The 26,508-nt window shown below is 32.2% G+C and overlaps 4 protein-coding genes and 2 pseudogenes across 5 annotated transcripts; 2 read left to right on the top strand and 4 right to left on the bottom strand.

Moving 5' to 3' along the window:
• Positions 1-6,154: 6,154 nt before the first annotated feature.
• Positions 6,155-8,179, top strand: LOC104753490 (ABC transporter G family member 8 pseudogene; annotated as a pseudogene). The gene has a single exon (XR_015581635.1). The product of XR_015581635.1 is annotated as an ABC transporter G family member 8 pseudogene (transcript).
• Positions 8,180-10,515: 2,336 nt separating this feature from the next.
• Positions 10,516-11,497, bottom strand: LOC147949018 (receptor-like kinase TMK2 pseudogene; annotated as a pseudogene).
• Positions 11,498-12,856: 1,359 nt separating this feature from the next.
• On the top strand, positions 12,857-15,765 carry LOC104753472 (pentatricopeptide repeat-containing protein At5g52850, chloroplastic). Its single transcript, XM_010475723.3, has one exon. It carries the CDS (start codon positions 12,997-12,999, stop codon positions 15,679-15,681), a length of 2,685 nt encoding a protein of 894 aa, XP_010474025.1. The 5' UTR covers positions 12,857-12,996; the 3' UTR covers positions 15,682-15,765.
• LOC104727944 (putative NADH dehydrogenase [ubiquinone] 1 alpha subcomplex subunit 5, mitochondrial) lies at positions 15,653-17,226 on the bottom strand. The gene is made up of 2 exons (XM_010446997.3): positions 16,785-17,226; positions 15,653-16,038 (listed from the first exon to the last, which is right to left on the bottom strand). The coding sequence occupies exons 1-2, from the start codon at positions 17,095-17,097 to the stop codon at positions 15,839-15,841; spliced, it is 513 nt and encodes a 170-aa protein (XP_010445299.1). The 5' UTR covers positions 17,098-17,226; the 3' UTR covers positions 15,653-15,838.
• A 476-nt stretch (positions 17,227-17,702) lies between these two features.
• On the bottom strand, positions 17,703-19,285 carry LOC104727930 (acyl-coenzyme A oxidase 2, peroxisomal-like). Its single transcript, XM_010446985.3, has 3 exons — positions 18,443-19,285; positions 18,033-18,148; positions 17,703-17,939 (listed from the first exon to the last, which is right to left on the bottom strand). Exons 1-3 carry the CDS (start codon positions 18,586-18,588, stop codon positions 17,875-17,877), a joined length of 327 nt encoding a protein of 108 aa, XP_010445287.1. The 5' UTR covers positions 18,589-19,285; the 3' UTR covers positions 17,703-17,874.
• A 942-nt stretch (positions 19,286-20,227) lies between these two features.
• On the bottom strand, positions 20,228-22,015 carry LOC104727920 (putative WRKY transcription factor 27). The gene is made up of 3 exons (XM_010446978.3): positions 21,180-22,015; positions 20,964-21,077; positions 20,228-20,880 (listed from the first exon to the last, which is right to left on the bottom strand). The coding sequence occupies exons 1-3, from the start codon at positions 21,653-21,655 to the stop codon at positions 20,379-20,381; spliced, it is 1,092 nt and encodes a 363-aa protein (XP_010445280.2). The 5' UTR covers positions 21,656-22,015; the 3' UTR covers positions 20,228-20,378.
• Positions 22,016-26,508: the final 4,493 nt, after the last annotated feature.

Raw genomic sequence — 26,508 nt, 5'->3', positions numbered from 1 at the left:
GTGCAATGGATCAGTCTCATAACATTCTGTGCAGAATCATAATACAAGATCCGCTCGAAACTCAAAAAAAAAAAAAAAAACTAACATATGATTTCTAGTATAGTAGATTTTAATTTGTCAAAACAATAATCATCACCATCATGTCAATTAATACAGAAATAAATAATGAACACTATCAATATCATGTCGAGAACATCCACCTCATAAGGAAGCAAGGAGCAATCGACGCCGGTGAACCATACACGTGGCCAAGGCTCAAGATTCCCACAAGAGGAAGAATACGTTGCACCTTAGAAGCGACACGGCACCGTTTACTACTACATAGAACAAAAAGGAACTTCTATAAATCTTGTTTAGTTTTTGAGTTTTTAGTTTTCGTTAAGACTTTTGAAGTAGATTTTGTTGTCCCCTCTTCTTAGATTCTTCTTTAGATGCTAATGTAGGACCAATATGTCTCCGACCAATTTAGCTTATTAACGTTTTCAACTCTATTTGTCCCGCAAAAAATGTCAATCTGTCTGTTTATGTATATACACAATGGCCTAATCTTCATATACTGTTATATAGATGATCTGTATTTAGACATATAATTGATCGATATAGTTATGTTTAATTAAAGAAGATGGTAGTTTGAGTTGAGGTTCTTTTGCATTACTCGAGGTCTCTATGCTTATCATGGGATTTTGAATGCATTGCATGTGACTGTTTGTGATTAAGAGCATATTTTATGATATCTAATCATGGACAATTAATTTGATATAAGAGGAATTAGGGTAATTAGACCCATTTTACATGGAGATCATGGTGAACCTTTGAATCGCGATGCATTTATGCCTTCATGAGCTACAATATATGAGATCAAATGCTTCTCAACCAAAAAAGATGTTTGAGTCTGTGAGATATTTCCATGTAAGTATGATTTCAGTTTTCAGATGATCACGCACCACCTTTGAGATTAATAGTGCAATACTAAAAATAAAACAAACATAATAATAGAGTCACGATTTAAACTCATGGCGAGTGTACTGCTAGACTGCTAGTTGCTTATGTGTTGAGAAGTAACTAGTATGTAGTTATTCATACTTTAGCAGAAATATTTGACAAACAATAAACAAATGAATTATGAATATGTATAAATAAATTACTACGAATAATAATTTCATGAAATCATGTCCAAGGAAATCGGAGATTGCAAGTGGCAATGAATCATACATTTCATAAAATAAACTAAACTAATCACCCATGTTCATCGAAACCTCGGAGGTTGCAGTTAGGAATGATTCATAATTCGGACAATAAACTAAACAAAGAAGTTGATGTTTGGCTTTTGTCTCCTTGCAATGAAACATCACTTTTGTCAACGAAACATCATCTAGTATAATTATATATACTCTAGAATTCTATACTCATATTATTTCGATAAGTAATCTTGTCTATCTAATTTTGTTATCGTTTATTCATTTACTATAAATGGGTTTCAGAAAGCCCATCATGTATACGAAAAAGTTATAAGTTCTAGCTTTATTATTCGGCCTCATAAGCTATATTCTCCATTTATTGCAGAAATGCCCTAAACATCATACAAAACAGATTTTGATGAAGTTGTAGACAAATTCTCATGTCAAAACTCAATTAAGCATCTAATAATCACATTCTTCAAAACCTTTTCTCTTCTTTTAGGGTAGTGTTGCTGTGTTGGTTTGAAGGTTCTTGTAAAATTAACAATTTCAATAGAAAAAATCAAGTTTCAAACGGTATCATTCAATTATTTAGAAGAAAACATTGTAAGTAAAGTTGTTTGGAAGAAAAAGCTATTAAAGGTGATTTCTTATGAACAGGTAACTAAATAACAACACTAATTAATGGCAAACGAGTTTAATGATAATAAAATAGTATAACTTATTTTTACTGTTTTACCTGTATTGTATGTCTGTATCATTGTATAAATTTTTTTTATGTCATTTTAAAACATAAACGATGTAGTAAAACATATAGTAAAACCAAGCTGAAGTCTAATCAAATATCTCTTGAATAGGGTAAATAGATGGAACTGAAACATTTGGGTTGATTTGTGACATAAAAAATAGTACGAAGGGGGATGTCTTTAAATATTATAGTTTTCCAACCTGGATCGAATAATATAAACCGGGTGGTTCTGTGAACACGGGGGTTATAAATGAACTAGATTCGGACCCGCACGTACGTGCGGGGTTGATTTCAAAAATTAAGATTATTATAAAGTTTGCAATATTTACGTATGTGCGGGATAATGTTTATAAACATATTTTTGACGAATATTAGTAACATTTATAATAAAACTCTTATCAGTATAGCATTTGATATGTTATTATTTTTTTAGACGAAAAGAATGATCATATATGTTTTGTTTTTTAGACGGAAAGTATAAACAACTACAATTAAAAAAAGTAAGACGAATATAGAATGTTTATATCTTGACAGAAAAACCGTCACGCCCCATATATGTCATGTTTATTCTATTTCATAACTGTGATTTTAAAAATACTTTTTCCATTTGAGATTGTATATTTTAGTCTAACATATAAAGAAATAGGTAGAAGATTTGGATGGGATATTCATACCTCATGTACTTTTTGTTTGGATATTTAATATTTACAAATTAGTGGACATTATACAATTTTTCTTTATATTTCTCATTATCTATCAAATTGGATAAAATCTGCCATAATGATTAAAATTCCTAAACTTGATGACCTAAATTGTATAGCGTGACAAACCCACATTGATAGACTTACTTTGTAATAGTTTTGCTATTTTTTTACTTGCCACCCAAAAACCACATGAGCAATGTTTGTATTCGCCGTGTTGAATTTGCAAAACCCGTGGGTAACATGTATTTCAATAAAAAAAATTATCTATAAAATATGTCTTAAGAGATTGGATAAGAGATTATTTTATGTTTTGATAGACTAAAACTCAGTAAGATATTCAAAAATACTCAAATTTATTCCATTCCAAATTGCTCGTACTCAAGTTAGATTTTGAGAATAAAATATAGCTATTAAAAAAAAAATTTAGCCTGTTACCCAAAATTTTATATATTCATGTGTGAAAAGAAGTGAAACTATTCCTCTTTAAATTTGATATTTATTCATTAGTATTTATTAACAAAACTTATCCTTATGCACTAACACAGTTACGGTAATTATGTTGGTATGATAGGTTCTTTTGTTTTAGTTGGTAAGATAGCTTCTTTTTGCCCCAAAAAAACATGGTATGTTTAGTTCTATATTTATGCAATCGAATTAAAATTGATTTCTATATGTTATTTAAAATTGATAATTATATTTCCAAAATTTTATTGTAGGTTATTGGTTTCGTATAAGTTTGGATATGCAATTCTAACCAATACTCTAAAATATGTTTTGTTTGATTGCCACAATTTAAATAACACAAATTAAATGAAAACTAAACAAAAATGAATTTACAATTTAAAAATAATTTTGTAAAATATATTAATAAACATTTTGATTTTTTATACCGCACATATATACACATATATACCTATGCTATATGTGTGGATGGTTGCACAAATCTACTATACAATTATATTAAATAGAATCAATCACTTCAGAATTATATTATTGATAATTAAAGTCCTTTGTCAATACTCCTTCACGTTTCACCTTACATGTTTTTTTCTCTTTGACACCATATGTAGTAACAACATTTGTTCTTTTTACCGCATGCAAACATATATATACATATAATTATTAAAATCATGTCTGACAAAAAAATATTAAAACCATGCGTGACAAAAAAATATTAAAATCATTTATATATTGGCATTTTCACGTATTTTTTTTTGGTAGGAAGTACCTCCAAGTATCTATATTGGTATCTTCATGTATCATTAATAATATATAAAATGAAAATATCAATTTAAAATTTCAAATCTTAATTAAAGATATTACTATTTTTCATAGTTATGATAGTCTTAAGATATAATTTCATAAAGATAAACAACACATTTTGTTGTTAAATGGTTAAGATTTTGTCAACAATGATGTAAATGATAACTCTTTTCAAGGATGAAAAATATTAGAATACTAAAAGCATAAAAACCTTAAAAGAGTAGTTCAAAATAGAACAAAAACGCCACACATATTTTTTTGAGTTAAACATGAATTCTTGAACTCTGTAAAAAAATAGAATTCAACATAAATTAGTTTCATATTAAAAAAAGACTTAGAAAAGAAGTATGCATACTAAATACTTTATAAATTCAAACAATTGTTTTTTTTTTTTTTGTCAACCTTCAAACCATTGTTTATAATTGATGATTTTTTTATTATTTTATCTGATAAAACGACATATCCCCACTGGTTTGAAAAAGCTTGACATCATGATTTGGATCTGCCATCGTTGGTAGCCATTTTGATATACAAAATTAGATATTTCAAGTAGGATCGGGTACAAAGCTCTTTATCTAACGATTGTTATATTTATAGTGGAGGTCAGCGATTCTATTAATAGGATAAATGCAATTGATACCATATATTTTCATAACAAAATTGTTTTTTTGTTCATGTATTTACGATTTTTTGAATTGAAAATGTCTATAATTTAGTGATACTAATTAATATTGTGTGCACATTTGGTAAGTAGATATATATTTCTAAAGATTTTGAATTTGATCCTAATGACTCATATACTAAACAATTCAAATATGGTTGATATTTAAATTCGTAACTGTTAAGATTCGGATTATGGAAATTTTGAATGCTAATTATTGTTGTTTACTTGTTTGAATGCTAATTATTGTTGTTTACTTGTTTGAATGCTAATTATTTTTGTATGTCGTAAATGTTGTTTACTTGTTTCCCTTTTTGTGCTACTAATTATAGGTCTGTTTGGATACATGTTTACCTTATACAGTTCTTCTATTAATTGTATATGTTTGGCTCTGAGTTATATATATCTTTATTCTGTTTTAAATGGCATTTCATGTAATAATCTCTTAATCTATGTCTACTTATTAAAAATGCTTCCCTTTTAATAGTATAGATTTTAGAAAGCTCATCATGTTTAAGGCCTAATCAAATTTTCTAACTTGTTTATTTGGCCTCATAAGCTGGTATTTCTCGCAAAGCTTAATTAGTTAATTGCCATAACCTAAGTATATTTTAATGATCGGATAACTAGAAAAACATAACGACAGGGTTATATCAAAATCGTCACTATCTAATTATTAAAGATTTTGAGTGTGATTTAAACAAATTGTAACATGTTCTCTCACCCGATATCACATTATTTTGTCAAACAAATATGAATTGTGAAGAAAAAAATTTGTGAATGGTGCACATTTAGTCATAAGACACGTTCGTTACTTTGTCCGATAACACGCTATTTTACACGATATCACATTGTTAAATGCACTAAACCACACAATTTCGCCTGAGTACATAAGGATAGTTTGGTTTTCGAAAATATATTTTCGTTTTATCTAGCTAAAATAGCCGTAAGTTAAAATGTTTTAACAAAATATTCAGAAGTGCGAGCCAAATTAAGACAGGAGTTCACGGACTGTAAAAACAAATAATAGAGGAGAAATATTGTGAAAACAGTAGGCCCGTGACCTTATTACAATCCGTTGTCCTTTGTATTTTTCTTACTATATGTTTCCACATCATTAATCTCTGTATACACACATGCATAGATCCCCATATATATTACTCATACTTATTAATGGTATTTTATGGCTGCTAGCTTATGATATGCGTATATATGAAAAATATAGTGTTACTTAAATTCTTTTGTCCACATGTTTTTAACATTTTAACTCGTTCTTGGCTTTATTCATACTTAGTCGATTCTTTGGACATATCGCTTAATTTCTATATGGTTAACATTTTGCAGCCAACTTGAGGGGTTAGGTTTTCTGAAGAGTGAAGACTGAAGACCGACAAAAGTTTATAAAGTTTTTAAAATTTTGATACAAGAAAAAAGGCTCCCATATATGATACTTAATATTCATAATTTCATATACATCTAAGAAGCATAAACACAAAAAAGAATGCAAGAATCCAAAACTGTACTTCAAGGAAGGAAAAAAATAGCAAACAGTTTAAACTTTAAAGAAAAACCTAAAAATGTAAAGCTTACAACATTTTTTTTTTTTTTTTTTTGTCAAACGTAAAGCTTACAACATTAAACTCCAAAATACATCATCACAAGACCATATATAACAAACATATTATAAAAATCTAATTCACTACACTACACTACTCTTTCATCAACTTCTTAACTCTTTTAAGTTTAAACCATATGGAAAACTCTACGCTGCCTCCGCCGGAAACGGCGGCCTACACACTAACCACCTCTTCAATCTCCTACACCAAACCCAAAACCTCTTTCTCTCCCCTAAGCTTCCCGGCGACCGAGCCACCCTCCTTTATCCTCCGCAACATTACTCTCACCGCTCATCCCACCGAGATCCTCGCCGTCGTTGGCCCTTCCGGCGCTGGAAAATCAACTCTCCTTGACATTCTCGCCTCTAAAACATCCCCAACCTCCGGCTCAATTCTTCTTAACTCTATTCCCATTAACCCTTCCTCTTATCGCAAAATCTCTTCTTACGTTCCCCAACACGACTCTTTCTTCCCTCTCCTCACCGTCTCCGAAACCTTCTCCTTCGCCGCTCGTCTCTTGCTCCCAAACCCATCAAAAGTCTCTGAAGCCGTAACCTCTCTTCTCTCAGAACTTAACCTAACACATCTTTCAGATACAAGACTCGCTCAGGGCTTATCCGGTGGCGAAAGAAGAAGAGTCTCTATAGGTTTAAGCCTCCTTCACGACCCTTGCTTTCTCCTCCTTGACGAACCCACTTCCGGTTTAGATAGTAAATCCGCTTTCGACGTCATTTACATTCTCAAATCCATTGCTGTGTCAAGACAACGGACCGTGATCTTGTCCATTCACCAACCTAGCTTCAAGATTCTTTCTATCATCGATCGCTTGTTACTTCTTTCGAAAGGAACTGTTGCATACCACGGAAGGCTTGATTCCCTCGGAGATACCTTGCTCTCCAAGGGATTCACCGTCCCTCCACAGCTCAATTCTCTCGAATACGCCATGGAGATACTTCAAGAACTCCAAGAATCCAACGAAAACACCGACGTCATCGCTCTTCCTTTAACTCAAAACCGGAAACAGAGAGAAAAACAGAGTATTGTTCGATATAGAACATCAAGAATCACCGAGGTAAGCCTTCTCGCGAGAAGATTCTGGAAGATCATATACCGGACAAGACAGCTACTTCTAACCAACGCATTAGAAGCCATTGTAGTTGGTCTTGTCCTTGGAACTATCTACATCAACATCGGAATCGGTAAAGAAGGAATCGAGAAAAGATTTGGCATGTTTGCCTTCACGCTCACTTTTCTCCTCTCTTCAACAACCGAAACCATCCCGATCTTCATCAACGAGCGTCCGATACTTCTCAGAGAGACTTCGAGTGGTGTTTACAGACTCTCCTCTCACATTCTCGCCAACACACTCGTTTTCTTGCCGTATTTGTTCGTTATCTCAATCATTTACTCTGTTTCGGTCTATTTCCTCATTGGTCTCTGCCCCACGTGGCAAGCTTTTGGGTACTTCGTTCTCGTGATATGGATTATTCTGCTAATGGCGAACTCTTTTGTTCTCTTCTTGAGCTCTCTTGCCCCAAATTACATTGCGGGAACCTCTCTGGTGACGATTCTTCTAGCGGCTTTCTTTTTGTTCTCCGGTTACTTCATTTCCAAGGAAAGTCTACCAAAGTACTGGCTTTTCATGTACTTCTTCTCAATGTATAAGTATGCATTGGATGCACTATTGATAAACGAGTACTCGTGCTTGGCCTCGAAATGTTTGGTTTGGTTGGAGGAAGCTCAAACGAAGATTTGCGTGGTGACTGGAGGTGACGTGTTGAATAAGAAAGGACTTCATGAGAAACAGAGGTGGTTTAATGTTTATGTTTTGTTAGGGTTCTTCGTACTTTATCGTGTGTTGTGTTTTCTTGTTCTCCTTAGAAGGGTTTCAGGTTCCAAGAGATGAGTTTTTTTTTTTTTTTTTTTTTTGATATCTTAATACTACTATAAGATCTTTCATAGACGTTCGAATTCAGGATCAATTATTCAACATATTCCTTTTCTTTTCACTTTTCAATGGTAACAAAGTGTTTGCTATGTGGAGACATGTCACATACGATAGAGGAGATGTCATATTCAACGTTTTGAAGCCATGTCGATTGCATTATTTTTCTAAATAGTCTTTAAGAAAGATTTTCACTTATATTATGTATGTACATCACATCACATTTTGGATCCAGAAGGTGAAAGCTTTGTTATAGTAAGGGGGGAAACGTCAATAGTATGATGTGGACACGGTTCATTCTCTCTATCACAAAAAGAAACGAAATAAGTTCCATAGCTAGGTCCATTGATCGACCCGCCAACACTAGTTCGAAATAAAGTTGTGGTTGTAATAAAAAGGAAATATTCCTACTTTTTCTCAAGGTATGTAATAGGTTGTCACTAGATATAATTTATATGGAGATTGAAAACCATAGGCTTACTACTCGTTTACGAAAACTAACTAGCTAGAAGAAATAGTATATCTACACTTTTCCTTATAGAGAAATTAAATCAACTCAATATGTGCTGAAGCTAAGATTTAGGTGGGGACTAAGTGAAAAAATAGATCATGGCATAGAAGAGTCACTTTGGTTTACTTTGTAGCTTGGAGACAAACCTGTGGTCTTCACGGGTCTCCATCTTCTTAATTTATATATAAACTCGAATTTTGATGTTAACGAAATATGTTATTCTAAAAGCAAAGATTTTTCAATTTGGTCACGTTGCCATCCCAAAAATGAAATGCTGCCTTGTCCTTGTTTGTTTCCTTGAAATTTAGTTCCAAGTGGAAGAGCAGTCATGAGTACAAATGTACATGCAAACATTGATATATATACACACACAGACTCATGCATATATCACAAATTGTGTTCACGGACTTGTTCGTTTGTTTACTCGCCCGTGAACGCCTTTTCCCTAAATCCCATTGTTACCAAACAATATTTTGTTTGTCGTTATTGTTTGATTTCCGTTAACGAGTTTTGAATACCTTTACTAGGTCAATTAAAAAATATAACACGAATCGAAACATGGTTAATTAGTTTAACCCGTTAAATATTTTAACCCGTTAAATATGGATGTTATTTTTTGTGTTTACTCAAATCCATTTTTTGTTTGTTTTGAAATAATGTAGTTTTTTCAACTCTTTTGTGGTTCATTAAAAGGAATTTTGGACCAATGTTCATAAATCAAATTTTTTTCTTCTACTTTTAAATTCTGGACATAAGAATTTGTTTTAGACAAAAGAGAAAGAAAAAAAGACGTAAGAATTTGTTTTATATAGCAAAAAGTGCTAAATCTAACCAATAGTAACCATTTTACAAAAATATTTAATTTTCTTCTTTTAATAATTTTTTTTTTGTCATCCTTCTTTTAGTGAACTAGGACTCAAATCTCCCGCGATATCGCGGGAAGTATTTAAAAAATTATGTATATTTTAAAATAATATATTATGAATATTTGAGATTAATAGAATAGTTTGAAAACATAAATATTAAACATAAACAGTTAGTAAAAACATAACCATCAAAATAAAAACTTATAAAATAAAAGTGTTATGGCAAAGAGATGCGACTTTGAAAAAAAACATTATTTAAAGTATTATAAATATAAACTATTTTAAGAACGGTTGACAAAAATTTTTTTTTTGTGAAGAATTATGGTAAAGAGGTAAAACTAAAAAGCTATTAAATATTAAACTAATGGTTGTAATGAGTAAATCCAATTTTCTAATAAATAGTTATAATTATAAAATATATTTAATAATGAGTGCAAATGTGTCAATGAAAAATTATAATTAAACTTAAAATACACAACTTCTAAAAATAAAGTAAAAATTTTAAATATTATAATAGGTTTTTTACAAAAAATTATGATAAATAGACGCAACTGTAAATTATAGATTAAGTTGTATAGAAATTCTATATTGATATAATCATTTCTAAATTTTAGTTAGATTATATAATAACGTTAAATATTGGATATTAATATTCAAATTATTTAGATTTAATATAGAACAAAAAAATTGTTTCAATGAACAAAGATTTGTTAGTTATTGATGAAGAGACAAATATATAGAGAGTTCAAACGACATGACTAATTAAATAGACACACCTATTAGAACGAGAAAATGGGATGAAAAAAATATGAAAAAATAGTGAAAAGACACAACTCCACAATGAACAGATACAACCATATATATTTTTTTTTTAAAAACAAAAAAAACATTTTTTTACGAAAAGGTACAATGAAAAACCGCAACTGTTGTTAGCATTTATTCGGATTGTTATTATTATATAGATTTGAGCTATCAGAAATCAAATATATTGGTGATCAGATATATTGATATTTACAGATGAAATTAAAGAAGAACGTTACTTTGATATTCAGGTGCAATGTAACCAGCTGTTCCCACACACTTAGTCTTGATAGATGCTCTGCCCTCTTCTGTAGCCATGACCAAGCCAAAGTCAGAAACCTTTGCATGCATATCATCTCCCAGAAGAATGTTTGCCGATTTCATATATCTGTGTATGTAACTCTGGCATTGAAGAGCCAAAGTATGCAGATATTCTACCCCTCTGGCCACATCCAATGCAATAGTAAGCCGTGTACTCCACTCAAGGGGTTTCAACCCTTCTTCCTTCCACTGGAATAGATGTCTGCTTAAACTACCTTGAGACATGTACCTGTATACCAACAATCTCTCGTTTCCTTCGACGCAATACCCATGCAGAACTACAAGAATTCTATTGTTTACCTTGGTTAACGTGCACACCTCGGCTCTAAACTTTTGATGCCCTTTTCCTCTTATCACTTGGCCCATTCTTTTCACTGCAATCTCAACATCTCTGTTCTGCAGTTTCCCTTTGTAGACCGATCCCGTTCATGTTATGCTCCCTAAAATTTTATGTAGGCTCCTTGAGAAACGAAAGGGGAATAACATAATTCTCTACTTCAATGTAATCATCACCAGATTGTTGCCTACTTGTTACGGTTTCATTCTAAAGTCGAAGAATGTTATGCTTCCTTTTCCTGAGCAGAAAGATTCCAAAAGCTACTCCTCCAGCAATCAATAAACCGACAAAAATGCCAAGCAGGAGTCCAACAATACCTGATTTGTTTTTGTTCCTTGTTGGCGAAGGAACAAGAACACTGTTTGTCTCGAGGTCCGGATTCCCTTCAGTGTTGAGAAACATGTCCCTCCTAAAGTGTGGCACTGTCCCATGGAGTTGGTTATAGGAAAGATCCAGACTCATCAGATTTAATATTGTGAGCTCGAGAGGAATGGTGCCTGTGAGACGGTTATGTGAGATATCATTCACCTGAAGAGACGTGAGATAAATATCAAAAGTGTGTTATGACAATAAATATCTTGATTGAGTTGTGATCAAAGCTAATAGCTTAATGTTTAGTTTTGAATTATTTTCTAAACATAATAAAGAGAGTTAAATAAAGAGAGTTATTATTTACAAAAAAAACTTTTCAAAACTTCAGTATCATTATGTTTCAAAGCAAAAAATAGATAAAATATAAGGAAAACATAAGCCAAAAAAAGCTAATTACAAGAAAAACATAAGCAAAAAAAGCTAATTACAAGCAATTTAATTTGTTTCTAGTTTTATTGTTTGATATGATAAATTTTAAATAATATATTAAGAATATTTGAAAGTAATAGAATAGTATGAATACATAAATATTAAACATAAACAGTTAGTAAAAACACAACCATAAAAATAAAAACTTATAAATTAAAAATATTATGGCAAAGAGATGCAACTTTGCAAAAAACATTATTCAAAGTATTATAAATATAAAATATTTTAAGAACGGTTGACAAAAAAAAATTTATGAAGAATTATGGTAAAGAGCTAAAACTAAAAAACTATTATGACAAATATTGAACATATTTTCTAATAAATACAATTTTAGTAAATACAATTTATCAACGAAATAATTATGGTTGTAATTAGTAAATATAATTTTCTAATAAATAATTATAATTATAAATATATATTTAATAATTAGTGCAAATGTATCAACGAAAAATTAAAATTAAACTTAAAATACACAACTTGTAAAAATAAAATAAATTTAAATATTATAATAGTTTTTTTATGAAACATTATAATAAATAGATGCAACTGTAAATTATATATTAAGTTCTTTTGAATTTCTATATTGCTATAATCATTTCTAAATTTTAGTAGATTATAGAATAACGTTAAATATTGGATATTAATATTCAAATTATTTAGATTCAACATAGAACAAAAAATGTGTTTCAACGAACAAAGATTTGTTAGTTTATTGATGAATAGACAAATATATAGAGAGTTCAAACGACATAATTATTTAAATTGGCACACCTATTAGATCGAAAAATTGTGATGAAAAAATATAAATAAAATAGTGAAAAAACAACTCCACAATAAACAAATATAACCATATAAATTTTTAAAAAAATAAAAATAAAAACAATTTTTTACGAAAATATACAATGAAAAGTCGCATCTGTTATTAGCATTTTTTCATATTATTATTATTATATAGATTAGATAACAATAAACATTTAACAATTATACGTTGCATGATAAAATATTGGCTGATAGAGTTGCAATGTTCTAAAATATTGTTTTTATTTTTTACTTTTTTATGACAGCACAGTTTTAAATATAGTTATTTATTGTTTTGTTGCGTCATCATGTTTCATATATTTGAGTACTTGTGCTTTGTTGTTTCCCTCCAAACTAAATAAGGTGGTTAAGAACAAATCTCAATAGCTATGTGAAATTTTAAAGTTTCGACCTTTTTCGTTTCAAAGCATTGATGCGAACAGAGAATGACGAGTAAAGTAGCAGCAGCAGCTTCATCATTTCTCTCTCGCAATAACGAATTGGGTAATCTTCAACAATCATGTATTCGGATACTCTCCTTTTGCGAATCGACTTCATCTCGCATTGGTTTACACATCCACTGCCCTGTAATCAAGTTTGGTCTTTTAGATAATCTCGACTTATGCAACAATCTTTTGAGCCTTTACTTGAAAACCGATGGTATATGGAACGCACGTAACCTGTTCGATGAAATGCCGCAGAGAACTGTTTTTGCATGGACAGTGATGATCTCTGCTTATACCAAGAGCAAAGAGTTTGTGTCAGCGGTTTCGTTGTTTCGAGAAATGATAGCTTCGGGAACAAACCCGAATGAATTCACGTTTTCCTCGGTGATAAGATCTTGTGCTGGTTTAAGAGATCTCAGTTATGGAGCTCGAGTTCATGGTTCTGTTATAAAGACAGGGTTTTTGGGAAACTCTGTTATAGGAAGTAGCTTGACTGATTTGTATTCTAAGTGTGGGCAGCTTAAGGAAGCTCGTGAACTGTTTAGTTCTCTTCAGAACGCGGATACTATCTCTTGGACTATGATGATATCTTCTTTAGTTGAAGCTCGTAAATGGAGAGAGGTGTTGCAGTTGTACTCTGATATGATTAAAGCTGGTGTTTCTCCTAATGAGTTTACCTTTGTTAAGCTTATAGGTGCCTCTTCTTTTCTCGGTTTGGAGTTTGGTAAAATGATTCATAGCAACATAATCGTTAGGGGAGTTCCGTTGAATGTTGTATTGAAGACTTCCCTTGTTGATTTCTACTCGAGGTTCTCTAAAATGGAAGATTCGTTGAGGGTTTTGAATTCGAGTGGAGAACAGGATGTGTTTCTTTGGACGTCTGTGGTATCAGGGTTTGTAAGAAACTTGAGAGCCAAAGAAGCTATTGGTACGTTTCTTCAGATGCGAGATTTGGGTTTGCAGCCCAATAACTTCACATACTCTGCAATATTGAGCTTATGTTCATCTGTCCGGTCGCTAGATTTAGGCAAGCAGATTCACTCACAAATGATTAAGGTTGGCTTGGAGGGAAACACTGATGTCGGAAATGCACTTGTAGATATGTATATGAAGTGCTCGGCATCAGAAGTAGAAGCTTTGGGAGTCTTCGCAGCAATGACTTCGCCAAACGTCATCTCTTGGACAACATTAATCTTAGGTCTTGTTGATCACGGGTTTGAGAAAGATTGTTTTGGACTGTTGATGGAGATGGTAGCACAAGGAGTAGAACCTAATGGTGTTACTCTATCTGGTGTTCTCCGAGCCTGCAGCAAATTGAAGTCTATAAGACAGGTAGTAGAGATCCATGGATATCTACTCAGAAGACACATACATGGTGAAATAATAGTAGGGAATTCACTAGTTGATGCATATGCCAGCTTGAGTAAGGTGGATTATGCCTGGAAAGAGACTAGGTTGATGGACAGGAGGGATGATATCACTTACACGAGCTTGGTAACGAGGTTTAATGAGTTGGGCAAGTACGAAATGGCTTCAAGTGTCATCAGTCATATGTTTGCAGATGGAATCAGAATTGATCCTGTTAGCTTAACCGGGTTTATCTCAGCGTCAGCCAACTTGGGCGCTCTTGAAACTGGGAAACATCTTCACTGTTACTCAGAAAAATCCGGATTTTCTAGCTCTGTTTCGGTTTCAAATAGTCTTGTTGACATGTACGGTAAGTGTGGTCTCTTGGAAGATGCAAAGAAAGTTTTCAAAGAAATAGTTATGCCTGATGTGGTTTCTTGGAATGGGTTGGTATCTGCTTTGGCATCAAACGGTTGTATTTCATCTGCTCTCTCTGCATTTGAAGAGATGAGGATGAAAGGATTCGAGCCTGATTCAGTAACATTCCTGATATTGCTCTCTGCTTGTAGTAACGGAAGATTAACAGAGATGGGCCTTGAGTATTTCCATTCAATGAAGGATATTTATAACATTGAGCCACAGATAGAGCACTATGTTCATCTAGTTGGTATCTTAGGTCGTGCTGGACGGCTAGAGGAAGCAACAGGAGTTCTAGAGACAATGCAGTTAAAACCTAATGCTATGATCTTCAAAACATTGTTGAGAGCTTGTAGATACCATGGGAATCTGTCTTTAGGAGAAGATATGGCTAACAAAGGCTTAGCACTTGCACCATCTGATCCAGCCTTCTACATTCTTTTGGCTGACTTATACGAAGAATCTGGAAAACCAGAGTTGGCCCAAAAGACTAGAAATTTGATGAGTGAGAAGGGCTTGGGTAAGAAGCTAAGCCAAAGCTCTGTGGAGGTTCAAGGAAAAGTTCACAGCTTTGTCAGTGAGGATGTTACTACAACGGTAAAAACAAATGGGATTTACGCAGAGATAGAATCGATTAAGGAAGAGATCAAAAGGTTTGGTTCTCCATACCGAGGTAATGAAAACGCAAGCTTTCACAGTGCAAAACAAGCTGTTGTATATGGTTTTATCTATGCGTCACCACAAGCTCCTGTTCATGTTGTTAAGAACAAAATCCTGTGCAAGGACTGCCATGATTTTGTCTCCATCTTGACCCGATTAGTCGATAAGAAAATAACTGTAAGAGATGGGAATCAAGTACATATCTTCAAGAATGGCGAATGTTCTTGCAGAAGGGAAGAAACAACATTTGTATTATCATAGAATTTTAATAAGAATGATAAAACACTTTTGTGAAAAGCGTACAACATTGTTATAGTTTTGAAAGTTATTAAGCAATTTTATTCAGAGGCTGACCACCAATTCGGTAACAACTCTAGCCAAAAAAAAGCAACAAGCACACAATTTGTAAAACTGGAAGTTACTCCTTCAACTGCGGGTTGCTGGAGCTAGTAGCAGCAGGGATTTCTGTTTTGGATTCCGAAAGTAGACCTTCAAGCGTTTTGTAGAACTCTGCAGGAAGAGGACCAGGTCGGTGCTGAGGAACGTGCTTTGGAATCGGTGCATCGTTCTCAATTACTTCACACTCGTAGTCATCTGGAACACCCCAAGGGTCCCATTCTGCAAATGCAAACATATTGTATCAAGACTCCATGGTGGACAAAGTATCGTAAATGGGCAAACTCAGAATAAACAAACCAAAATATAGAACGTTGCAAGTCTGATATGTAGCAAATTACAACCAAAGAATGTTATAAGGCTTAAACAATAGCTACATTACAAAAGACAATAACATATCATAAAACCAAGAAATAAAATCACTGAAAGAGGGTTTTCACAAGCACTATCACTAGTGTATAGATTAACTGCAAAGCAAGAACACTAAAACATGCCACACACCTATGTATCATTGAAGCAAAAACCGTACCAAACTATGCAGTTGCAAGCTTTCACCCATACGCCAAAGTTAGCAAATAATACAAAAAGCTCGACTTCTGCATTCCCTTACTTGCATTTCAGTTTCAGCTAGAAATTTCATTAAACCTTTACATCATAGAGACTCACTTGATAGCCAAAAAAAAGGCTCACCAATGCACTGCTCAGTGTTCTGTTTCTGCTAACCTAATGATCCACAAATCCTCAAGTTTCAGATTCTCATTTTCCAGACACAATTCTTGAAACAAATAAATCTTTAGCCCAATTGTTCATAAATGACTTGTTCCTAAACTAGCTATGCAGAATAAAATCAAATCCCAAATTTTTCATTTCTACACCACCAGCGACCTAACAAGGTTACCTAAGTGATTCATTCACAAAACCGAATCAAAAATATCAAATCAATCATAGAGTCAAACGAGAGTACGAACCAATCATTTTCCCAATGAGGGTGAGCTCATCGCGTGCCTCTTCGATAAGCTCTTCAACCTGACCACAACCAAGCCGTTTCTCAATCACCTCCCAATCTTCTTCTTCTTTGCATACACTGAGACGATGGCGCGTGAATGCTTCCACAGATTTACGGTATCCTTCATCCTCCGGCACGGCTTGGATCTCCTTTAGGGTTTTGTTATAGAGATCGATCAACACCACTCTCGCGTTCGGAACAACGTCAAGCCCAACGATCCCCGTCGTCTCCTTCACTTTAGCCAATAATGGCCGTCCGATTGCACGTAGAAACATCTCAACCGTTGGATCGCTCCTCTCTCACTCCTCAGCTCCGGCGAAATCTCAGATATGTTTGTTGTTTTGTTTTACAGTGTCAACTCTCACTTTTTCAGATGGAGAAGAAAACGAAAGAAACTATGGGCCGATATTTACTTAAATGGGCCTGCTACATATAGGCCTTTGAATGGGCTTTTTGTGTTGCATCGCATCTTTAAGCATATTACTATTAATTAGTCCTATCTTTTTTTTTTTTTTTTTTCAATTGTAATTATCAGTGTTTTTTATTCGTGAATTGGGGACCATAGACAATATGGCCAACTCTTACGTTAGATATTTTAAAAAAAGGAAACTTTTTTTTTTCCTCAGTTTGTATCGATTTTTTTTGGTTACATTAAATGCTTGTTCACTAAAGTAATAAGATAACACTTCCAAAAAATTACTCCCTCTGGTTTAGTTTACTTGACGTTTTAGAGTAATTTTTTTGTTTTAAATTAGTTGTCGTTCCCACATTTCAAGATAACATTTACAATAAAATTTCCAAAATAACCTTATTCAAAACTAACCTTATTCAAAACTAACACAATTTGTAATTAATTGAAAAGTCACGTAATTTGGTCATGTTGGATAATACGAGGAGTTACTTTATTTTCAACTTGTAAACATAATACGATGAGTCACTTTGTTCTACTTATAAACATACTCACTTTTCTATCATGAATGAATTCATCACTATCTCCTTAAACCACAAAAGCTATCAGAACAAAACAAACAACCATCTTGAGAAGCGTTTTATCATCTTTTGAAAAGAAAGCTTTTATCATCTTTTTGCATGGTCTGAAGTCCTTGAACATTTGATCCTTGAGTAAACAAAAAGAAAGATACTTAGTACATGGGCATGACACTAAGACAGAGTACTAGATGATGAGAAAACATTAGTCATCATCACTCACCATGGTGAAGTTCAGTCATGGCAAAGCAACCGGTGTAGTCGAGATTGTCAATGCCATCAAAATACTTGTCTCTATGCTTCTTGGTTCCTAAATTGAGCACAGACCCTCCCCAAAGACTGCAAATATACATGTATAAACAAATCAAACGCAGACTATGAATCCCCCATAGCTGTATCTATCAAAATATATGTAATATGGGTTAAATATTCCCAACTTAGAATACCGACAAGATCAAACTTTTCCACCAAACCTCCAAATTACTCATTCGCAGTAGGAAAAATTAAAAGCTTTCAACTTTAAAGTTGATAGTGAAGCTAGAAATACTAATGACAAAACAAAAGGCTCAATCTTGAAATCTCCAAATCCAATGACAAAACAAGAGAAGCCAAGTTCTATTCAAATTCACTAACCTGTATTGAACGCCCATCTTAATCCCAAAGGACATATCAACACTTCCAACAGCTTCCATAATCGAGAAATACTTCTCCGGATCATCAGCAACATAACTAAACGGCCTAATACCAGCATCTCTAACAAGCCCTAGTAGCTGATTCATACACAGCTCCCGATGATTTGGGTCACAAAAGCATGACCATAAGAACAAAGAAAAAAGGTTATTTGTGAGACAAATACCATTTTAAGAAAAAACCCAAATCAAATACTGTATGAGAAAACCAATTAACTAATTTTACAAACCTTGTGACTTAGAAAGAGCTGCGTCAGTTTGAAGCATTGCTTTTAGGACTGTGTGGTTTATCATTAGAAGGAGAAGAATTCTTAGCCATCTTGGCTAGTTACTCCATGTATTGAAAAGAAGAGGAAGTAGTAATAGAATAAAAAACAGAGGAAGATGGAGAAGAAGAAGAACTGTAAGTGAGATCAACAGAGGATTAGAGTCCACCATCGGCACCGTCGGTGTAGTACACAGCAGCCGCTCCGATCGGGTCCGCAGTAGGTGGAGTACACAGCAGCCACTCCGATCGGGTCCGCCGTCGATGGAGTACACAGCAGCCACTCCGATCGAGTCTGCCGCAGGTTGAGTACACATCAGCCGCTCTGATCGAGTTCTTCACCGTCGTAATTAGACCGACGAAGTGGAAGGTAATTTATTTACTTTGTTTTTCGAATATCATTATCTGATTGTAAAAAGAAAAAAATAATTGTATGAAAAATAAAATGGTAAATTTGTGTTATTTGTGAGGTTAAAGTTGTCAATATATCAAATTTCTTAATCCACGCGAAAATCTCTAAAACGTCAAGTAAACAAAACCGGAGGGAGTAATATTTAGTAATTAGTCTAAGATAAGATGAGAGGTAACAACAACTTGCATGCCCATCTATCGTCATGAGAATCTGGACAGACCAAATACTAATATTTTTTTTTTAAAAATCGTAATTTCGTCATAGGCTTATTCTATTATGAATTTATGATGATATCAAAAACGACCCTACTTTAGTTAATTCTAGAGACGTTTAATTTCAGGATTTTTCTAATACGAACAAATAAGGAAATAAAATATGTTTGACCGACGCTTCGGATTACGACAAAAATAACATATTGTAGTAGTATTTTTTTTTTTTTAAGTTGATAGTAATAAAAAAAGGTTGACCATTTAATAGAAGCCAAAGCACAAGGCACCACAAGTGGGACTAAAGACGCCAGATTTAGGGTCTTGTCTCGTGATATTAAAAACCGGAGTCTTTTAGTTCCCGGTCTGAACCGAATTAACTGTCGTCTAGCTAGCTAGCTAGCTTCCCACATGATTATTTTTTATTTCTCAATTATTACACTAAACCGATGTTTTAATTATATATTATCGACATTAAATGATATGATTTTTTTTAACATTGTTCTCACTGCCAACTTTATTATTTTAGGCACATTAAATCTGCTTTAAAAAAAATAGCTTAGATTTAAACCTATATTTTGTTTGTTTCAGTATTTACCTTTTGTTTTTGTCAACCCATATTTTATTTTTATAAAATTAAAATATACAGAGTTTGACAAAAATTTGTTGCTTTTTGGTATTCATAGTTTTCATCATTACTGATTTATAAGTTTGGGAGACAAGAAAAAGCTTTGGTATGTAGTATATGCAATATCACTTTGGACCATATTATTAATCCAAAACTAATTTTCTAAATTTAGCTGTATTAGTCTAAACTCTAAACTACTAAACGAAGAAGAAACATGATTTATGACTAGTCATTCTTTCTCTGTCTCTCTATATATTTTTTTAATAACACAATAAATGTCTAGTTTTTTAACAAATAAAAATAATAATTAAAAACTGACTTTTATCTTCTTCTTTTTTTTTTTTGTAAATTGAGATTATTCGTCTTCCATCATCCACCACCGCCACCGGCGGATCCGGCGGACCAAGAGGAAAAATTACCAGCGAAGAACAAATCATCTCGATCTCTCACCGCTAAATTCGGTATCAAAAGATCATCCATGTCATCATCTTCACCAACATCTTCATCATCTTCTTCTTCTACATCTTCCTCTTCGTCTTCCATGTTGACTTCTTGACTAATCATATCTTCATCTCCGTTTGTTCCTTGAACGTCGTCGTTTCCTTTCAACGGTGTCGTCGGTGAAAGATGTATCTCTTCTTTAACCGTATTCGACCCAAGAACGGTTTGACCTGATGAGTCGGGTTTAGGAATCGGGTTAACGGGTTGAGATTTGTTACGAGTACTACCGGCGAGAGAGTTCCGGTGAGTTGGACGTGGATGAGTGTGTTCTCCGGTGTAAGTGACTATGAAGATATTAGGATCTAAATTACTTCTTTCCACTTGTTTTCGAGCTAAACATCCTTTTGAGCTACTGCATCTATAGTAATTCCTGTTTTTATGTAATAACAAGATTAATTAAACTTTTTTTTTTGTCGAGAAAATTTTGAGAAAAAGAAGAAAAAAACTATAGACCTTGGATAAGGAGAGCCTTTGATGGGTTTTTGACCGTATTTACGCCAAGCCCACATATCAGAAGAGAGATTCTCTTGCGTTACATGACATATGGTTCTCTTTTGCTGATTCTTTCTGTGTAATTAGAGCAAACAAAACAAAAGAAAACATAGGTTAAAATAAAGTAACTTTGTATGTTAAGACATGGGGTTTATTAATCGATGAAACCAAACCAACCTTTTTCTAGATCGAAGAGGAGGTTGAGATTGTTGTTGAAGAAGCTGGTCGCGTTGACCTCTGAAAACAAAGACAGAAGGAGAAGTGGACGGTGGGAAAACCCTAACACCTAGCCGAGGTTTCTGATCTTGTGATTCGAGAAGTACTTGTTCTTGTTTCATTAAGGCAGTAGGAGCTGATGATGAAACTATAGGAGGAGGAGGTGGAAGTAGAGGAGGAGGAGACCAACTTGTAGTAGTAGTAACGGGTAAAAAAGGTTTGCAAGAATCTTGTAGCTCGTTGCAAGAAGAAGAAGAGTCTCTGTCTCCATGGATGTGTGTGAACAGAGGAGGAGGAGGAGGAGGATCTTGTTGTTGTTTACAGTTTCCTCCGTCGTCTTCATGACCAACACAAGAGTTGGTGTTTATAGTAGCTGTGGAAACAGAGGAGCTGCAGCTTCTGACGACGGCGAAGAGATCCCAATCCACGGAGGACATGGCCGTGATCTTGAATTCGTGGGTTTTTTTAGAAAAAGCTTCTTTACTTTTTTGCTTCTGTTGGTGAGGAGAGAGAGAAGAAGACAAACTATGGCGTAAAGGACGGCGCTGACTTTTTCTTTGTCGAAAGAGAGAGAGAGAGAGAGAGAGAGAGAGAGAGAGAGAGAGAGAGAGAGAGAGAGAGAGAGAGAGAGAGAGAGAGAGAGAGAGAGAGAGAGAGGGAGTATGGAGGGATTGGGGCAGTGTCCGAGAGGAATCGATGGGTGGGAGAGAGAGCACTTGACTTGCTATTCTTTTCAATTATTTATACATTTGACAACAAAAAAAAAAACTTTTGATGGGTTTACACTTTTCATATCTTCTTTTCTTATCTCTTTTTTACATGTTTATACTCAAATAAATAATATTATGATGTAGTCTTCTTAAAACGTTTTTAAAAATAAAAATAAATAATGTATATCAAGGTGTGATTTCAATTAAATAATTTATTTTCGCTGCATGATAAAATAAAGTTAGACAAAAATAAATGTTTGTTTCGGAAAATGAAAAGAAACTTTTTGGAGTGTGGCGAAATTTCGGCTACTAAATTTTTGTAATGTATGATATAAGATTATATCGAATTATTATGTCAAACTTAAATTTAAAAAGACAGTTTTTGATTTTAGAACATGTTTTTATTACTAGACGACAAGTTTATAATAACGTTCTTATAGCTGAGAAAATGTTTCATGATTTACGAACAAACAAACATTGTAAATGAATTCAAGATTCAGCCAACAAACATTGAAACACTAACATGTTTTTGATTTTTTTTTTGTTATACTGAACATACATTTCTATCATTTATCTCTAAATTTCTTTGAATCTGACTGTTTTTTTCCGTATATGAATTTATAATTATATATCTAGAGAAAAACTAAATAAGCCTAATGTAATGATATGAAGGCATTTTTTGTAATATGGCAAAAAAATTAGATTATTTGATTTTTGGAATTAGTCATAACTGATAATTATTTCAGCAACAAAGAGATAGCAATCAAAACATTTGTTTCAATAGTCTAGAGAGTAAAACACTACCGGTTTGGAGATATTGGGTCTGATTGGTAACGTATCCAAAGCTGTACAGAAAAGCTGTAAGCTGGAGCTGTAAGCTTTTACAGAATAGTGTAAAACTGTAAAAAAGAGCTGTACATGAAAACGGTACAAAAAAGCTGAGAGTAAAATTTTTAATAAAGTATTTAGTAAAGTTTTTGTGATTGGTAAAAAATCAAAGCTGTACATTTTGTACCGCTTTGTTTTTGGTTACTAATCACACCCACTAACTAAATCCATAAAATATATAGTAGAAAAAGATATATAGATAAAATGTTTTAAATTTGGGGTTTAATAATTTTTTTGTAATAAAACACTGCATGTAAACAAATGGTTTTGCTTTAAGCGTGAATGTCAATGTTGAGGTACACACAAGGAAGAAATAATAAAAAAAATTTGTTGAAAAAGAACGTAACGTAAGTAATATTGTTCATTCATTGTAAAAGAATCCAAGAATGAAACGGCTTAAAAATGCATTAACACAACAAGAACAATTTCTAGATTCTTCCTCAGAAACGAATCTCTGATTTTAGAGATATTTTTATGATTTAAAATGCTCACAAGATCTTACAAAAACAAAAGGTGAAAAAGCACGAATACTCTTTTCACACCTCTCAAATCATAAGTTAAAAAAGAAAAAAAAAGAAAAAAAGAGAAAGAAAAAATCGTAAAAATGGTAATGGTACGAATAATATTCGAACCAAACAAAGCACTCGCTTCACTTGTCACTCTCTTTACTTTATTTTTTCCAATTTTTATAGTATATGTTATCTCTTATTACAGACAGAACACAATAGAAGAGTTCTTGTAATTTCGTAAGTGGAAGTAAGATACAGATTCTTGTTCTCTCTCTATCACAAAATCAAAATCAAAATCTTATCCCACAAAAGTTGCTTTAATTTTGACTTTATAAACCAAGTCAAAGCTAGGGACCACCATTGTTTTGTTTTGGCGCACACTAGCAGTATAAAAAGCGCAAAATAGTCATATGCAATTTGGGGCTTTGCTTCTCTGCATCCGTGTTTATTTTACTTCCTTCTTTCTGATTCGTCCGTTGTTCTTACGCTCGTCTGGGCCGTACAGTTTACGCTGCTCCGTGTTAAGTGTTAACGATATGTACATTTTTATCGTTGTACTTATATATATGTGGATTGAAAAACAATTTCTGTTTTAGAAAACAGAACTGAAAATATATACTTTTTCAGAAAATTTAAGTATTATAAGAAAATTGTCATAGTGTGTTTCTCAACAATTGTCATAGAGTATTTGGGACTCGAGAATTCCAAAAACTTATAAATAATTACCATTGATTTGTTGGAACTTGGAACCTATATAATGTACTATAAACTATGTATTGTGAGAATTTTGTTGTCAAGTTACAAGCTTAGTAGTTGATTACTAAAGTTCAATGCGATACTTTACGTCAGTTTTATAATGTGGAAAAAAAATATTATCTGTCATAAAGGACCCAGTTACACTGTTCTTCACTCATTTTGTTTTCTTGAAAAAAATTAATTTACATGTATTTTATACATAAATTTTTCAAATGTAAAGTAATGGGGGTAACGGCATACTATCTAAAGAGTTTGATTGAATTACAAGTTTGTATCTAAAAATAGATATCCAAAAACGAAAATAGCTTTTTCTCAGCCACGTCTCTCAAACCGTTTCATTAAAAAGCATTAAGAAAATCTCTAGTCCTTATAGTGTTCAAGATGCCACTAATTGTAACGCTTTAACTTGTCTTTTCTAAATAAAACAAAGCTTTTTGGAGGGGTTAAAACAATGTAAAGATTTATCCCTTTATATAAAGTACTTTTTTGCCAAATGACACTACAAATTAGAAATATATCCCATTTAATTTAGGGAGAAAAACTAAAATTGACCCAAATTAAGAGTTTAATTACTAAACTAACTCATAAAATGTGAGGGTTAAATGAGTTATTTTTTACCTAAAATATCCTTTTTTGCTTTATTAGGAAAAAAATAAAGTCAAATTTACCCTCCCAGAATTTTTTTTAAGAAAATCTAAATATTTTCAAAAGTCTGCTGGACTAGTTGTGACAGATTTATTTGTGTACGACAGATTTATTTTTGCACAACCGATTTATTTTTGTATGACAGATTTTTTATGAGAGACTTATTTTGGACGACAGCTTTTTTTAACACAGTTATGACATATTTATAATTGGTGACAGATTTATTTTTCACGACAGATTTATTTATAAAGACATCACATATTTTCATAATATATGACAGATTTGTAAAATATCTGGCAGATTTATTTTCCTCAGTTATTTCAGATTTATTTTCTTAATTAAAAATCTGTCGTAACATGACAGATTTTTCTACAAAAAATAATTACTAGGTTAACCTCTAGTGATAACAGATTTGTTATAAGTTACGACAGATTTTTTAATTTAACTAAAAATCTGTCGTTTGATAACAGATTTATAACATTTTAAAAAAATTGCTAAAATGACCTATGTGAATACTATATGTCATGGCATGTTTTTACGCTATGACAGTTTTTTTATTTGCTTCCAAAAATCTTGTGTTTGATAACAGATTTATTAGATGTAAAATGTAAATATAGTGACAACAGATTTGTTTTAAGTTATATTTTTCAGTCATATTTTTATTAATTATATTTAATATAAATCATATTTTTAAACTCTTATATTTAAAGCATATTTTATACATTTTAATTTCCTAAATCATATTTAAAAAATTAACCTCAAATTTTAAGATCATATTTTTATATATTATATTATATTTTCATAAATCTTATTTTAATACTTTTTATATACATTATTTTTTAGTTATAATTTCATACATTATATTTTAAATAAAACTTATTTAAACTATATATGTTAAACTTCATATTTTTAAAACATATCTTTATACAAAATATTTTTATAAACAATTTTTTGAATATTATTTTTATACATTATATTTTAAATCATACTTTATTTTTAAAAATTATATTAAAAATAAAATTCTATTTTTTAATCATTTTATATTTCTCATTAATCATATTTTAAATCAAAATATTAAATGATATATTGTATTTTCGTTTTTAAAAAAAAAAATAAAAAACAAATTTTCTGGGTTTTTAGTCTATTTTTAATCACTTTATATTTTTCATTAATCATATTTTTAATTCCAAATATTAAATGCTATATTCGTTTTAAAAAAAAAAAAAAATTAAAAAGAAAATTTTCTGGGTTTTTAGTCTTTTTACCTCAAAATTGTGTCATTCTAGTTATTGGATAGGTTGAAGTGTTAATCTAGCAATTAATTGCTAAATTTGTGTCAAACTAGTATATTTTCACTTTAATTTATTCATTTTATTTTCAATTTGACGATATTTTATATTCGACAATTTAATATTATTTGACACTTTTTGAAATAAATCTAACAAAGAATGTACTTTTACAAGATTATGAATTGTTTTTGAGGATTTCATTAAAGATGATTTGCGGGTCAAATTTATAGTAACTTCTGAATCAGATTTATTGGTGACCATCAACAATAAATTTTAGACAATCTATACATACATTTTTATTTTCCAAATATAAGATGCATTATGACACACAATCCAGAATTTATGACAAAAGACGACACTTACAAGTTACAAGCTTCTCCATTAGACTAGTGACTTTCAAAGGAAATAATTACTAATCTAACAGTCATTGGGTGTTACTTACTTCTCGTACAATATTCTATAACAACAACACATCACAATGCACCATAATTAT

The sequence above is a fragment of the Camelina sativa genome, chromosome 2 (genome assembly GCF_030686135.1).
Source record: "Camelina sativa cultivar CO46 ecotype springtype chromosome 2, ASM3068613v1".
Classification (NCBI taxonomy): domain Eukaryota; kingdom Viridiplantae; phylum Streptophyta; class Magnoliopsida; order Brassicales; family Brassicaceae; genus Camelina; species Camelina sativa.
Note: the sequence above shows the minus strand (reverse complement) of the source record. Positions and strands in the feature narration are given on the sequence as shown.